Source organism: Podarcis liolepis (genome assembly GCF_965112155.1).
Source record: "Podarcis liolepis genome assembly, chromosome: 6".
In the NCBI taxonomy this organism is placed as follows: Eukaryota; Metazoa; Chordata; class Lepidosauria; order Squamata; family Lacertidae; genus Podarcis; species Podarcis liolepis.
The window spans coordinates 3264122-3281031 of record NC_139559.1 but is presented as its reverse complement, the minus strand read 5'-3'; the positions used below and the strand labels follow the sequence as shown (position 1 = coordinate 3281031).

At 47.2% G+C, this 16910-nt stretch overlaps 2 protein-coding genes and 1 long non-coding RNA gene across 3 annotated transcripts in view; 2 read left to right on the top strand and 1 right to left on the bottom strand.

Annotated features, from left to right (window-relative positions):
* Positions 1 to 11487, top strand: part of KIF3B (kinesin family member 3B) — a 33702-nt gene extending 22215 nt beyond the window's left edge. The window contains exons 5-9 of the mRNA XM_083507390.1: positions 226 to 344; positions 499 to 612; positions 4318 to 4423; positions 6968 to 7146; positions 7956 to 11487. Coding sequence (XP_083363516.1) covers positions 226 to 344; positions 499 to 612; positions 4318 to 4423; positions 6968 to 7146; positions 7956 to 8046 — 609 coding nt within the window. The 3' untranslated portion in view covers positions 8047 to 11487. The remainder of the gene's footprint in view (positions 1 to 225; positions 345 to 498; positions 613 to 4317; positions 4424 to 6967; positions 7147 to 7955) is intronic.
* The window catches only part of CCM2L (CCM2 like scaffold protein), an 881881-nt gene that overhangs the window by 159566 nt on the left and 705405 nt on the right, over positions 1 to 16910 (top strand). The gene's annotated exons all lie outside the window — the stretch shown is intronic.
* Positions 12132 to 16874, bottom strand: LOC310708903. Its single transcript, XR_014527187.1, has 4 exons — positions 16771 to 16874; positions 13350 to 14867; positions 13097 to 13263; positions 12132 to 12354 (listed from the first exon to the last, which is right to left on the bottom strand). It is a non-coding gene; the product is annotated as an uncharacterized lncRNA (long non-coding RNA).

Sequence of the window (16910 nt, the reverse complement as noted above, 5' to 3'; positions counted from 1 at the left end):
TTTAACCAAAACCTGATCTTACGGTGTACCAAATGTAAGGGGAGATTGATAATGAGCTGGCTCCGACAGTACCATTGTGGGGCATAATCCACCAAGAGGTTTCCCTGCACAAACCCTTTTGAAGTGACCAGGAGCTGTGCAAGAACTGGGCCGCTTGCTCGTGAGGCAAAGGTAGTAGGCTTGGTGGTTTGTGCTGTAGCCCATGATTCTGGCTCTCTCTTTCAGCTCTTTTCCAAGCTGCAAGCCGTGAAGGCTGAAATCCACGACCTTCAAGAGGAGCACATCAAAGAACGCCAGGAGCTGGAGCAAACCCAGAATGAGCTCACACGGGAGCTGAAGCTCAAGTAGGTTTTTCAGCCAGCTGTGCGTTGCTCTCGAGGGCTTGGGAATGGCCTGTAGAGCAAGCTGTCTGCTGGCCAGGAATGAAAAGCAAATATTTCACTTTTACTGAGGCTGCTTGGAGCGTGCTTGCAACATTCCCTTTGTTGATCTCCGCAGGCACCTGATTATCGAGAACTTTATTCCCTTGGAAGAGAAAAACAAGATCATGAACAGGTCGTTCTTCGATGAGGAGGAGGACCAGTGGAAACTGCACCCCATCACCCGCTTGGAGTGAGTTGGCGGCCCCCTTGAGCTGGGCTGTAGGGTTTGGGGAAAGGGGGACACACCCTCCATTATCTCTTTAGATTTTCAGTTCATCCGGCCCGTTCCCTGCAGCTCTGGACTTGAAATCCAAGCTTAGCTCCATTTTTCTCAGTTGGTGGCTCACCCAAGGGCAGCGGACTTTCTGCTCCCCTCCTTCTTTTCCTGCTCCAACAATCACAACGCCACCATTCTGCAGCTCAGGTTGATTGAGGCAGGACTCTGGCTGGCAGCAGCTCTGGTTCTGATCCTGCAAGGTGGTCGCTGCAGCCTTAGATGTTATATGGGAGATGCTGTGATGTAAATGCCACTACTTGAATGCTGCAGATGCAACATGGAGTTGTGTCCCCAGCTGCCTAAAAGCGGGAATTTAGCTCAGAGCTTGCTAATGTATTTTTCTATTTAGACAAATATTTGTGTACTGCTGCGTCAAAGCAGTTTACAAAAATCAAAAAATAAAATAAAAAACATAAAAAGTTAAAAAGCAGACATAAATTAACCATTGTGGAAGCTCATGTTTTTGCCTACATAAGGCAACAGAACAGAAATGTTTTCAGCGGGCATTTAAAAGTTAGCACAGAAGGCACTTGCTGAATCTCTAGTGGCAGTGAGTTCCAAAGGACTTGTAGGATGACCAACGGCACTATTGCAGATCTCAGTGAGTGAGCAGGGAAAGAAGGACTCAGGTGATCCCTGCGGCCCCTGGACCTACGTTGAAAATTAATACAAGGACCTTGATCCTCAGCAATTAGTTCTGAGAGGCATTTTGCCTCTGAAAGTCTCTTTCATGAATTTCTGTATCGCCAGCATCCTCTGCAAGTGCAACTTGCAAAGGGTCAGGAGGAGGAAACCATTGGATTGCCCAGTGCTGCCTCTTAAGGCGGCAGAATACCGTGTGCTGGACCTAGTACAGTAACGGCATTGCATTGCACATTGATGTTCATCCTCCCAGCTGGGATGTTAATCCACATGCTGCAAGATAAAATCAAGGCAGGGCTCAAGGTAGGACAGCTGAGGACAGATGGAAAGGAGCAGGCTGAGAAGTGTGGCTTGCGGGGAGTGAAGAATGAAGTCGCACCTGGCGGCATATCTCATCCTGGAGATTTCCAAATTTCTACACAAAGCTTTCCCCGCATGGTGTTTGTAATGAACAAAGAATATATTAATCGAGAGATCTCTTGCTGGGCCCGTTCATTTCAAGTATAAAGTGTCTCCAGGATCAGCGGCGGGAAACTGCTGACGCAGCTTTGCTATATAAAGCCTCCCTTAGCAAATTTAGATCTGCTGACCGACAAGGAAAGCAAAATCTTCCCTCCCGTCTTTTGTGCAGGGTACACCTCATAGGAAAAGCAAGCAGAGTAGATGGCTAGGGGACAGCTCTGCCATTGCCAGGCTGAGGGAGACACGCGGCAATACCGGTTTGTGTGTCAGTGTCCGGCTGGAGGACATGCCTGTGCTTGCACAAACGTAACTGCCAGCGAAAACATAGGCGCGCTTGGATTCCTGCTCTTTTTTCATGGGGATAAGCATTCATATAATAAGGGCAGAATTGTTGTTTAGTCGTTTAGTCGTGTCCGACTCTTTGTGACGCCCTGGACCAGAGCAGGCCAGGCCCTCCTGTCTTCCACTGCCTCCCGCGGTTTGGTCAAACTCATGCTGGCAGCTTCAAGGACACTGTCCAACCATATCCCCTTCTCCTTGTGCCCTCCATCTTTCCCAACACCAGGGTCCTTTCCAGGGAGTCTTCTCTCCTCATGAGGTGGCCAAAGTCTTGGAGCCTCAGCTTCAGGATCTGTCCTTCCAATGAGCACTTAGGGCTGACTTCCTTCAGAATGGAGAGGTTTGATCCTGCAGTCCATGGGACTCTCAAGAGTCTCCTCCTGCAGTCCATGGGACTCTCAAGAGTCTCCTCCAGCATCATAATTCAAAAGCATCAATTTTTCGGCAATCAGCCTTCTTTATGGTCCAGCTCTCACTTCCATACATCTGGACCATAAAGAATAGTTATATTTTAAACAGACTAGTTGTGTTTGTGGTGGAGGATTGCAGTAGCTAAACAGCATTGAGGAACATAGGACATGTATATAGGTCTATCTGTTTCAGTACTGTCTGCACTGGCTGGCAGCAACCTTGCAGGGGCATTCCCAAACCCAACTGGAGATGTTGCCAGGGACTGAACCTGGAACCTTCTGTATGCCAAGCAGGTAATAACAACAACAACAACAACAACAACAACAATAATAATAATAATAATAATAATAAATTATTTATACCTCGCCCATCTGGCTGCGTTTCCCCAGCCACTCTGGGCGGCTTCCAACAAAACACTAAAATGCAATAACCTATTAAACATTAAAAGCTTCCCTAAACAGGGCTGCCTTCAGATGTCTTCTAAAAGTCTGGTAGTTGTTGTTCTCTTTGACATCTGGTGGGAGGGTGTTCCACAGGGCGGGTGCCACTACCGAGAAGGCCCTCTGCCTGATTGCCTGTAACTTGGCTTCTGGCAGCGAGGGAACCGCCAGAAGGCCCTCGGTGCTGGACCTCAGTGTTCGGGCAGAACGATGGGGGTGGAGATGCTCCTTTGGGTATACTGGACCGAGGCCGGTTAGGGCTTTAAAGGTCAGCAGCAACACTTTGAATTGTGCTCGGAAACGTACTGGGAGCCAATAATAATAATAATAATACAGTCATACGGTTGTCAAGCGGTATCCGTTCCGGCAGTCCGACTTCCAAAAACATTTGACAACCAAGGCACAGCTTCCCATTGGCTGCAGGAGCTTCCTGCACTCAATCGGAAGCCGCGTCAGACGTTCGGGTTCCAAAGAACATTCACAAACCGGAACACTCACTTCCGGGTTTGTGGCGTTTGGGAGCCAAAACGTCTGAGTCGCAAAGCGTTTGAGATCCAAGGTACGATTGTAATAATTTTTATTTATATCCCACCCATCTGGCTGGGTTTCCCCAGCCACTCTGGGTGACTTACAGAATTCATAAAAACAAAACAAAACGTCAAACGTTAAAAGCCAGGTCCTCTACAACTGAGCAGATTAGGCCCTTCCCATAATAATCCTTGTGGGAAAAGTTGTTCTGATATTTAAAGTGTGCATTTGAATGAAAGAGAGGCAAGCCCTCCTGACGGAAGCGCTTGCATTGTCGTTTTTTCAAACGACTACAGCTCAGGCGTGGTCTCAGAGAGAACTCTGGCTATGGAAGTTTTCAAACCAGTGGCAGCATCCACACACCTGTCTGTTCCTACTCCTGCAGTTCCCAGTTAAATTGTGGGATAGGCGCTCCTCTTCTCCCCGGATCATCTCCCTTTCCCTTGTTCTCATGGTAGCTCTTAGTGACCAAGACCAGTCTGAAGGTTTTCTGATGGTGCTGGCCTTGGGCTTGTCAGGCAGCTGCCGTCATGTAGCCTGGCAGCCAGGAGTGGCACAGTAGCACCTAGGACTCTCCCTCCTTGGAGGTTGGGTGGCCATCTGCCACGGATGCTTTAGCTGAGATTCCTGCATTGCAGGGGGTTGGACTGGATGACCCTCGGGGTCCCTTCCAAGATTTTCCTGACGCAGCAATTGCAGGCTGGTTGGAGAGACTCAGTGGGTCCGAAGTTGGGCCGCTTGTGGAGGAAAGGGGGCTGGCTCCTGCAGTGGGCTTGATGTCCTTTTCCCTCGCCAGGAATCAACAGATGATGAAGAGGCCGGTGTCAGCTGTGGGATACAAGAGGCCGCTGAGCCAGCATGCTAAGATGTCCATGATGGTTCGCCCAGAAGCCCGGTACAGGGTAAGCTCACGCTCAGATCTGCATAAAATCATGAATGGTGTGGAGGGTTCCTTCCTCGCCATCTCCCCAAATACAAAAGACCTGAGATTGGACCCTGCCAATTACAGGCCAATTAGTCTCCTAAGCGTTATCAGTAAACTATATGCTGCCCGCTTATGTGATAAACTTGAGGACTGGATGCAGCGAGAACACGCCCTTACAGAAGCGCAAGCTGCTTTTAGGGCAAAGTGGTCAACTTTAGACCAAGGCCTAGTACTCCAACATCTTGTGGAAAAATATACCTCAAGAAAAGGAGGATCCCTCTACGCAGCTTTCATAGATTTTAAATCTGCCTTCGATTTAGTATCACGAGATAGGCTTGGGGGAAAACTAAGCGCCTCAAGCATAGACAGACGTCTACTGTGTCTTATCTGCAGTTTATACGAAAACACTCGGGTCCGGGTTAGGTGTGACCGGCAGGGCCATTTATCCAAGGAAATCCAAACCTCCCATGGTGTTAAACAAGGCTGCGTCCTTGCGCCTACTTTATTCAACTTCTACATTAACTCCTTAGCAGGAAACACGGAGAAAGAAAATGCCCACCCCCCTAAATTGGCTGGTACATTTGATAATTTTTTTTACTGCTGCTATATCTGAATTGTCTCTGTTGTGCCCGATTGCAATTCGGTGTATTCCTGTTGTGTTTTGTGATTTTCCTGATGTAACCCGGAGCTGGTCTGTGACTGTAATAATAAAATTCAAATTCAAAGACCTGAGGTGCTAAAAGGTTTGGGCAGGAGGTTTACACCATGCAAAAAGAAGCACCTCGAAGTAAAAGTCACCTTTCGCTCTTTACGCTGCGGAGTGTTGCAGTGGCTGGGGGCTGGGAGGGTGGCTGTTTGTGCCACACAGGTGCATAGCTTTTGTCTTCAGGAAGAACGCCATGTCTGCACCCATAACCAGAGGTGCATCTCAGCATGTTGCCCAGGGTTGAAGGCTTCGCTGAGGCACCGATTGCTACTTTTCATCAAAAAAACTCCATGTTAGTCATGCTGTTTGTTTGGGTTCCTGATGCAGCATGACAATTCACAACAGGCCTCTTATGTCAGGGGTGGGGAAGCCATTATTTCCCTTCCACAGGAAACATTTTCGTCTGTAAATTTTTAACGTTTTCAGTATTTGGTTGTCCTCCAGTAGGAGAGCCAGGCTCTCTTTAAAAATTATTATTTATCTTCTTTATCACAAAGTATAAGGACAGGTGCCAAATAAAATAAAACTAAATTAGAAGGGGATATCTCAGACTAAACATACAGGAACACATTTCTGCTCCAAAACTCCAAAAACAAATATAATATATATATATATATAAATAATACCAGAAGATTCCAAGTAACACAAATATTAATTCTGGCAGCAGTTAAGTGATGTTACATTAATTCCCTGTCCTCTGTTAGTACAGTTTACATAACATATCTAAATAGTAAAATTGGAGGAGCCCATGGGTAAAGTATACAGGCCCGCGGGTGGCGCTGTGGGTTAAACCACAGAGCCTAGGACTTGCCGATCAGAAGGTTGGCGGTTCAAATCCCTGCAATGGGGTGAGCTCCCGTTGCTCGGTCCCTGCTCCTGCCCACCTAGCAGTTTGAAAGCACGTCAAAGTGCAAGTAGATAAATAGGTACCACTCCCGCGGGAAGGTAAACGGCATTTCCATGCACTGCTCTGGTTCGCCAGAAGCGGCTTAGTCATGCTGGCCACATGACCCGAAAGCTGTACGCCTGCTCCCTCAGCCAATAAAGCGAGATGAGCGCCGCAACCCCAGAGTCATCTGCGACTGGATCTAATGGTCAGGGGTCCCTTTACCTTTACCTTATGGGTAAAGTATAGCCCAAGCTATCGACCAGTGGGTCAAACTCAGCCCCCTGCTAACCGTCTCCGTGTTGTGATGCTGTGGAAGAAATCCCCACCTCAAGTGAACAAAGAGACACTCAGACCCAGCTTCCTGCAATACCCGCCATCCAACTCTCTGCATAGCAAAACATGTTTCCTAAAGCAAAGCCCTCTGCTTGGCTGAGGACTTAAAACAAAAGGGACCTGGCCTCTTGTTCTCTGCAAAATGCCCAGCATACTGATGGCCTCCTATAAATAAGTAATACAGCCTTACTGAGCAGGAAGAGCATGGGTCGGGGCCAGGGGGACCAGGAAGCCAGAAAAAGGAGGCAAGCTCTCAAATTATCGCTGAAATGAAGGCGCCTATTGGAAAATGCAGGATGCCAAAGACGTTTCAGTGTGTCGTCTTTATCGGGAGCAAAGAGATTTCTATTCCACTTATAGTGAGGAGGGGTCATTTTGAAGTCAAAATGCTGTGGACAGCTTGAGCTTTCTAATAAATATCTCCACAATCTTTTAAAAGTATAATCCCCTTGAGTTCCTGTGACTGTCCTTTCGTTACCTCCAATTGGGGGAACCTTCGCCCGCTGCAAAACAGGCACATTTGAGCAATAAAGTTGTCTGCCGGCTTGTGGGCCTAGGTGCCTGTCTGAACTCTCCTGGTTCTCATCCCTCAGGCAGAAAACATTGTATTGCTGGAACTGGATATGCCTAGCCGGACGACCCGGGACTACGAGGGCCCAGCCATTGCCCCCAAAGTACAAGCAGCTCTTGAGGCTGCTTTGCAAGAAGAAGATGAGATACAAGTGGACGCTTCCACATTTGAGAGTACATCCAACAAGAAGTCAAAATCCAGGTGAGCTCTGGTCGTTGGAAGGAGAGCAGATACACACACACACACAATTCCGGAAGCCCATATCCTGGGTAGTCAAGTTCAGGCTGAATTTGTTAGCACCAAACCACTTAAATTGAGGGGATGGTTTCTGCACATTAAGCAGTATTTGGTAGAGGTGAAGGGTTTTCTAAAATGTTTGAGAAAATGGGAGAGGCTTGGTATGCCCCTGCCCCCTTTTCTAGAAGCAGCCATAGAAGGAAAAGTATTTGCAAGGACTGCTTGACTGTCAGCTGGAAACCTGGTTGTTTTCTTAAAACAGTGGTTCCCAAAGTGGGCAGTGGGATTACTTGGGAGACGCTAAGAGGCAAGGGATGGAAGGGGTTGGTGGTGTAAATGACAATCAGACTCTGAAAAGTTGGTATGACAGTATCAAGCTCATCACTTTTGTTGAATTAATGGAACTAAATGGTTTTCATTTGATTTTGAATAAATGTGCAGCAAATGGTTACTACTTTGAACTTTATTGTGCTGCTATTCTCCTTGGTGGGTTGTGAAAACCTCTGTTCCGAATACTGCTTTTTTGTAGGGTGGGGGGCACAGGGGGTGTGTTTATGGAACCAAGGGGGAGGTGGCCCAATTTTGGGGAGGAGCCACTGTCTTAAACAGAACAGCCTGGCCATCCCAAAGCAAGGTAGTCGGTAAGGTTTGATAGTAATAAGCCGATTCTAAAGCAGATTGTCCCACGAGAATCTCTACGAAATGGCTTTCCCTTTGTTTATCCCCGACAAGTTTCATTCATCACACATTCTTCGGGTTCTTCTGTTTTCCAGGCCTAAAACGGGAAGGAAATCGGGTGGCTCTTCGTCCAGTCCATCTGGGTCTCAGCTCTACCCTCAGTCTCGTGGGCTGGTCCCCAAGTAAAACCAGTTTCCTGCTAAGGTGTGGCTGTGCAGCAGCTTTGCCTTCCGAGAGCTGAGGCAAGCAAAGGACCTTCGGAGGGGACTCTGTGGCCAGGCTCCAAAGCGATTCCCTTCGAGACGAAGCGATGGCCCCCTCCGCAGCTGAACTATTGTTGTTTTTTGTCCAGCCAGGCGTGTTCCAGGTGGGCTTCCGTCCTCCACGATGGAGTTCCATGTCCCTCTGGCATTTGGTCTCCAAGGGGAAAGAGACTTTAGTTAGGAAATCAGAAATGCATGAGAATACATTAGTGTTAGATGCAACAAGAAGCCTGGGGGGGTTGTCACCTTGCCATCTCCTGCTCCTCTTCCTCTTACAGTCTTCTTGCTGCACTTGGTTTGCCCGCCCTTGGGATGGAGCCCAAGGCCATCTCAGCAGAACCAGCACTCTGGGACTTGATGATGCTTAATAATCTAGTGAGGCTGAGAAGCGACCGCCCGTGGCAGAAGATCCGTTCCCTTTCTTTCCATCGAAAGACTGGCACCATTGGAAGGGTTTTTGTTTTTTCGGGGGGGGGGCGGCAAGGGGTACAGGTGGACGTGCCTCCAACCCACGGAAGACATGAGAGTGAAATGCACCCCACAGCTACTTAGACGTGTTTCCTGTTAGAAATGCAAGCCAAAGGAGGGCTTTGAAAACCTGCTCTCTCTCTCTCTCTCCTCTGGAACAGAAGCAATAGAAACTTAACAAATCCTTTGCCTGTTTACAAGGATTGGCAAGAGTTGTCCTAGGCGGAGCTCCTAGAGACTTAAGCCATGACCGGCAAGGTCCACTCTGTGCAACAGTCAGCGCTGTGCGCCAGGTGCCAGCTCCGCATTTAGCACTCTTCCTCTGCTCACCATCCATTTTCTCCCAGTGCGCTCCACCAGGCACTTCTGCATTGAGGGAATGCTGCGACAGTTCCTTCATTGTCTTCCACTGTCCGCGTGGCCTTTGTGACTTCTGGAGGCTGGTTCTGCTTTCCGCCGCAGAGGGGTGGAAGCCGAAGCGGTTCCTTGGCCGAGCTCCCTCCTGGCTGCTGCAGAACGTTCCTTTTGTGAGCAGAGGCTTGTTTCAGACCAGAGTCTCTGCTTCTCATCTTGTCCAAAGTGGTAGGATCTTTCAAAGTGTTCTGAGCCTCGAATCTTCTGTCGGATGGGAACGGGGTTTAAGGTTTGAGTTTGAGGGGAAGGCACCAGTGGCGAGGCTTGTGCTAGAACAGTCCTGCTTCTTCAGAGTCTTTTCTTTCTCCTTGCCCCAGTTCCAGAGCTGCCCTGTGCAGTGTTTGGGGCGCAAGTTGCTGCTGAATTGGGCCAGGTCAAAAGGCTGAAGAAGGTGCCCCCTCCGGGTATCGTTTTACGGTTCAGTTTGTACGTTTAAGATTGATGTATATTGAGAATTCAGTTGTTAATATTTTATTTTGGGGTTGCTGTTGACTGTTGTACTGTGAATATTCCCCACCCCCCACCCCACCGGCTTCCTCTCTGAATGTTTTAACGGCCCTCCTCTCCCTAGACCCTGCTGTGGGTGCGAGTGTGCATGTAGGTATGTATGAGAACTTGCTTGGTTATAGGAATACTCTCAAATGCGTTTGGCCTTTGCTTTGTTGCCCTTATGTCAAACATTCTCTGAGCAGGCCTCTCCAGCTGCACTGACTCCATGGTTTCTCACCCACGCAAGCAAGGACAACCCAGACAGGCCATCCTACCAGCCCAGAGCTGTTCCAACAAGCCCCACTGCTTTGGATTCTGGGCAGTACGTTTCTGGAATGAGGCCGGTTTTTCTGTTTTCAAAGTATGACTTCCGTGGAGTGGAGCTGTCTGGCCCCTGGCTGTTGCATTGGCCAGAGGGAACCTGCATCGCCTCCCTTTCATGGCGAGCTTGGCCACTCTTGACAAAAAGCCTCTTTTCTTTGGCTCTTGTGGTATCAAAGTGCTCCCACCCCCATCCGGTTCAGTTCCGTTGTTTTGATCCCCTCTGCTTTGTTATTTAAGAAAAGGATTGTACGGCTTAGATACTGAGGTGTGCTGGTTGTGAATCCAAAGAATTGTTTAGGCAAAGGTACAGCGTCTGTGGGCTCTGCCATTGTATTGGGCTTCTGCTGGGAAACGTCCGGGGGGAGAACCAGAGGGGGAATATCCTAGGGGATGCTTTGCGTGTATGAATCGGGTAAGCAGGCCAGTGCCTCAAAGATTTCTCCAGCCTAGCTTGGAGAAAGCCCTGGGTTAAGGATACAAGAGAGAGGAATGAGAAGCAGGAGCAGATAGACCCCTCAGTGCTTTGTTTATAATGTGATTCATAACTCCTCTCCCCTCTTTCCTGACAAGGGGCAATTCTCTTAAAACTGACAGAATTATCCTGATACAGCTGATCTGCCTGTCTGAGGTCTAGCGTGAAAGAGAAACCCATTAAGGCCTAGGAAATGACGAGTGCAACCATGGGAGCTAGCTTGCAATGCCTTTGTCTTTCCTTTGATCTGCATAATTGGATTAGCTTTTTCTCTCCCAAACATAATTCAGCAAAAGTAGCTCTTGAGGTCCAGGGCCCAAACCTTGAGGTCCACAACCATTGAAGCAGTTTCTTTAAAAGCTTTATGTGAAAATCTTGGGACACTGCTCAGAATTGTGCCAACCTTTCAGCTGGTAGGTGCACCCTATGTGCCGCGGCCATTGCCAACGTGGTGCCCTTGAGGTTTGGACTACAACTCCTACCAGGCCCCACCAGAACTTCTGAGGGGCACCAGGTTGGCAAAGACTTTTCTTGGGAGAGTCCCTTCTGTTATCTGTAGACCTGGTCACAAGATGTTCAGAAAATCACTTTAAACAAATCTCTCTGCAAATTCGTTTCTGCTGTTTGTGGCATTAGGCAATGTAACTGAGGTTGAAAGATAAACCACAAATCTCATGAGTGCTGTTCTCGCACGGCCAACACACCAGAAAAGCTAATGCAAGAGCCATCCATGATCAGATGACTGTGTAACACTGGTCAGCTGGGTGGGTGCTCAACACCTTTGTACTGTGAGTTGGTGGCTCAGCCCTGAAAGGATGGGGTGCTTGTTGATTTAAATCTGTCCTTGTTTGACCCCGCAGATCCAGTCCACTGGGTAGGACTCCAGTGTGGCTGAAATGAATGAGAGCAGCACAGCGGTGCAAGGCCATTTATTTCAGTGGGTCTCACACAGGGACCGTACCCAGTGGAATGAAGGTGAACTGGCGCAACTGTCTTCTGAGAAACTTCCCAAACCTTTGGAAATAGCTCGTACATAGTTCCTTTTCTGTCCATAGATCTTACAGCTTGTATCTGTTATCATCTCTCTTGTCTAGGAATGTAAAAGTGCTCCTAAAGATGTGTAATAAATAAATAAAAATTCAATTGGATTTATTGTATGTAAAATAATAATAATAATAAAGCCTCTTCCTTCCCCTCCTCATTCTTTTTAGTTACATTTTTTCATATGCTGTTTCACATTCACAGGTTTTCTTTTGGAAAAGGTGTTCATACATTGATGGGAAACTTGAGTCTTAGAATTTTATTAGATTTCTAAACTCATCCCATATTTTAAGCCCTAGATCCCAGTAGAGTTCCTGCTGTTCCCTTTTGCCACCAGACTTTTTAACCAGTATGACCTGGTTAAAATCATGTATCTGAATCTTTCCCCACCCACCTATACTTCCTCATTTCCCACCTGTTATTGAGGCCATTATTTCAGAAGGAGCAGGAGCTGGTAGTTTTCAACCTCACCCTGTCCTTCCTCCAAGCTTGCTGTTTGAGGTAGGTGGGCACAAGGAAAGAGGCAGTGCTCTGCCATTTAATCCCAGTTCCTGAACACGTGTGTGTGTGTGTGTGTGTGTGTGTGTGTGTGTGTGTGTGTTAGGTGGTCAAAGTGTCAGAAACATTACCTGGTTCCCACAACCTCTTTCACTGGGTGTATATAAGTAGAGGCTACCTGCCAGGTGTGCTAGACCTCTCTGAAGCATTCTGCAATGCAGGTATTAATACTATTCAGCTCGAAACAATAGGATGAATAAAAACTGACTCCTCTCGGAATAAAAATTATCCTGACCGAAAAGTATGGTTCCAAAAAACGGAACTTTACTAACAGAACTTTCTTCAAAAGAGACTTACAACAAGAATGAAACATCCAAACAGTTGCATAAAAGCATGTGCTTCTCATGTGCTTTTCTTTCCCAGTTTCTAACACTGCTTGGGAGCCGTGGCAGACGTAACGTCCTCTATGTTGCACGAGGGTGACAGGAGTTCTCCTGCTCATCATGGCATTGCTGCTTCCTGGCTCTGGGGTAGGTCAGAGGAGAAGAGGAAAGAGTGAGTGACCTTGCAAGATTACCTTTTCTCTAAACTGAAAAGACCCGGAGATTACAACCTTTCTCCATAGGGGAGGCGTTCCATCCCATGGATCATTTCAGTTGCTCTTTCCTAAACTTTTTCCCAACCCTGCAACTTCCTTTCTGAGGTCAGGCCACCAGAACTGTGCATGGCATTATTCCAAACACAGCTTCACCATAGATAGGAAAAATTCTCCAAAAACCTCACCTTCAACTCTGAGCCTGGCTCTGGCTGAGGAGGGCGGGGTATAAATAAAAGTTATTATTATTAATGTTTTAAAGGAGAGGGTGGGAGGTGCTTCAGAGAGCAATTTACTAACCCACTTCCTGCAGTGCCTAAAATTTTCTCTCCACCCCAAACAAAAACGTTGTCATTTTTGCGTGGTAATAGCACAAATTTTATGGCCTACTCACATCTGGGTCTGTGGTGGTTGAGCTTGCTTCTGCAATGTGGGGGGGGGGGGGAGGGTGACACAGCTGCCCTTGACTACTGGCCCCTGCGCAACCCCCCCCCATGCTAAAGCTTCTATGACAGACAGCCGCCCAATAGGACAAGAATTAGTCTGTCTTGTCACTCATGAGCCTGCTGCACTTAAGTTTTTCTATACAACAGGAACTGAACAGGAACTTCATGAACTTAAGAATAAGTTGCCTACACATCAGCAAAAGACCAGGGCACTTTGCATAGATACCTGATCATCAGCAAACGTTAGAAAGGCAAAGCCTCCGAAGGGTTATTCAACGAAGACATCAATGACTTCTCCAAACCAGCAAATAAACTCACAGATATCATCTCCCTTCATGTCTTCGGTGCAATCCAGCACACCTTCCTCGGATTTGAAAATTCCTCTGAAGTTGGCTGCTGCCAATGCAGAACAAAAGATTATTATTGTTTATTGAATATTTTATATTAATTTTTTTAAAGCAATTTAAAAGAAGCAGTACCCTCTTGCTAGGCAGCAGCAGTCCTTATGAAGCCTGTCAGGCCCTGCCCTGGGCCAGGTGGAGAGAGGCAGGAGCAGGACCCTCAGACTCTCAGCAGGGTGGTCCTTGCTGGAAAGCAGCAGCAGCAGCAGTCCTTAGATTTTAATTAATACAAATGTTTTTGTCTAGCTGTTTTAATAACCAACATACTGCAGGCAGAGTTGTGCACACACATATCTGCTCTCTTGCACAGAAGCCCTTCTGCTATGAACACTTCACACATTTCCGTGTGCCTGTGCAGTAAAGCCACCGGGAACAGAACTTATGTCAAGCTTAGAAGACACTCCTTTTTTGAGAAATGGAGAGAAAAAGAACAACCATCTCTGGATTCATCTGTGCTTCTGAGCAAACACTGTGAGAGATTAACATGACACTTCGGCTTAAATCGCAAGGAAACTTCCTTGAGGTTCTATTTCAGAAGTTGGGATCAAATGTGGCGCTCCAAGCCTCTCTACCATGACTTTCATCTGTGCTTCGTAGTCGGCAAATCTCACCAGACCGATCCACTTCGACTGGCTGGATCTGCAATCACCTAGGGTCAGGAGCAGAGATGAGATGGCTGTAACAACAATGGCATTGCACTACCAATTACGTACCAATTCTACCCAGCTATTTCATGGGTTGAATTTCAAAATGTAGTGCGAAAAATAATGTTTGATGATTTTCAGCGGAAGGTTTCATCCTGCTTTCATCATCTTTCCTTGCTAACAGCTGCAGCCTAGAGACCGGGCTCCTCTGTCCCTCAACAGCCATTCTGTCTGGCTGCAGCAGAGGGAGAGAATGGAGAGAGGGCCACTCCATGAATTCTGCCGAGAAACCAGCTCAGCCATGTAACTTTCGGGGTTCTCTCTCTCTCGACTCAGATTTAGACAAACAACCCCAGCTACCAGCATGAAAAGGTCAGAACTCTTCCTTTTTTTACCACAATGACTTCAGCTGGCCAAACTCAATACCGAAACGGACTAAGACCACAAACTGAGCTGAATTCTGAAACAGATGCGGTTGCTCAGTCTCAGTCCCTCGCTTGTGTGGCCCTCAAGGAAAGACTTGTTTCCATTATGAGTTAAGTGAACCACAGCCACTTAGTCCCAGTGCCAAGGAAGACAAAAGTCTGAGGGCAGCAAATGGTATCTCAACAATCCTGTTCCCAAAAAGAAATTTCTGTTCCCGATACCAGGCTTGGATACCATTTTTTATGGTTATTTATTTTTGGGTAACTTCAACAGTTCTTGCAGAGGGTGAAGCAATATCTCTAAGAAACCACAACAAACAACAGTTACATTTTGATGCTTTGGCCAGTCATGGCTCATGGAAGGGTAGTTACGCCAGATACCCGGACTCTGAGAACTGCTCCAAATCTGCTGAAGAACTCCTCCAGTTCGCGCTCGGACGTTTCCCATGCGAGCCCATAAACCACCAGGTCAGCGGTACCAAGACATTCTTGTTTCACATCCATTTCCTCTATTTTCCAATTCTTGCCTAAAGATAGATGTGTCCGTCAAACACAGTCAGCACTTTTAAAAATAGCTAAACAAATATTCCCATTAGTTGCACTGAAAAAGTTGAGTGAAGCAGATCATTCTAGAGCTATGGTACATGAAGCTCAATCCTATCATTGGGTTTAAGTTTTTCACTCTGAAGTACCACTGTGTTCAAATGGGGCCAATTCCTTAATAACTATTTAGGATTGCAGCCTTGAGGTGTATTTGCTTTGTTTGTTTGTTTGTTTGTTTGTTTGTTTAGCAATTGCTCCCACTTGCATTTGGGGGAAAGTTTTATTTGAATCCTTTTCATCTTTAAAACTACTGTTAGGCGTGTCCCATATATTTAAAAGACAAAAAGAAACCATGTAATTTAGTTGATCAATGAGGGGGTCTAAAAATAAAAGATGCCCAATTGCCTAACAATTTGAGCAACTGATACGGCTTTGGAAATCTAGGACAAACTAAAAGAAAATCGGTTATCCGTATATAGGTTTTCATAGTCAAAGAACCCATAATTCTTTTTTTAAAAAAGGCAATTACAGCACATAAAAGCAAGGACTGAGCCATTTCAGAGCACACGGGAAACTGAAGCTTCCCCGGCAGTACACAGCACAGAGAATACTTGCATCACCTCTGGGATGATCACAGAATCAGAGTTGGAAGGGACCTCTGAGGGTCATCTACTCCAACCCCTTGCAATGAAGGAACCTCAACTCAAGCAGCCGTTATAGATGGGCCATGCAGCCCTCTCCCATAGGAGAGCATAAAGCAGCCAGTTAAATCATCTTCCTTCCATTTACCCCTATTAGGACACAAAAGCAATAGCCTCATGTCTGGGAAAGGGAAGGCAAGGCAGAAAAGAGGTACGGTTTTGGCTCTAAGGGCATAGCAATCGGCTCTTTTACTCTTGAGCAAGAATTTCATGTCTGAGAGGCAGCTAGGCAGCATCTTACCCACCTTAACATGCGCAACACATGCACAGAAGTGGGGCAGGGCAAGATTCCCCCCCCCCCACTACTCTGAAGTAAATAACCCCGTTGGTGTCTGAGGAGCTTGGTGCTTTGCAGTTTGTTGGGCAATTGGCTGTGGCTGCAGGGGGACGGGGAGAGAGCCGAGGCAGAGATGGTTTTGCAGAGATTGTAACTGTTTTGCACGGCGACATCTCTGCAAAACCGATCCTTGCCTCGGCTCTCCAGTGGAAAGCCATTACAATCTCTGCAAACATTTCATTTTTCCTCCCAATTTTTTCCCATCAATTTTCCAAATTTATAACAAACATAAAAGAAAAACATCACAATATAAAAAAGACAAACGAACAAACATATATCCTAGCTGTTAAAATTCCAATTTAATTATCATTACTGGACGACTTCCTCGAGTCCCCCTAGCTGAGTTTCCATATAACTCATTGTAGCAGTTTTCCAATATCCCTGCAAACTTTTCAAACGATTTCTCGGTATACCCCCAGTCACACCCGTGCCCAACATACACGCATGCACGCTCCCAAATGATAAGCTTTGCAGGCTTCACAGACTTCATATACAGTAAAAAGTTGGTCTACATACAGTGCAAATGATTCTAAGAACCTGGGGGTGCAGAAAGGCCGCCCCAGGACCGGGAGGCTCCATAAGGACTTAGGAAAAGCTTGGCTACTGGATGAGGCCAAGTGAGGCCCCTTCCTCCTATCCTCGCAGTAAAGAGCCCCCCCGAGATGCCCTTATCCGCAAGCAGGATTCGAACGCAGGACCAGCCGCCCTCTCCCTTCCCTGGTTCCCAGCAAGGGGGAGTCCGACGCGTTGGCTGCCTGCGGTGCTACTTATCTCTCCCCCCCCCATTTCTTTGTTTATTGCATTTATTATCCCACCTTCCCCCCCCCAAATGATCTCCAGGTGGCGCACCTGGTTCTCTCCCTCCTCCACGTGTCATCCCAGCAACCACCTTGCGAGGTAGGTTAGGACGAGAGGCAGTGAAGGGCCCCCGGCCGAGGGGGATTCGAACCCAGGTCCTTAGCCCGACACTCTAACCATTATACCACGCT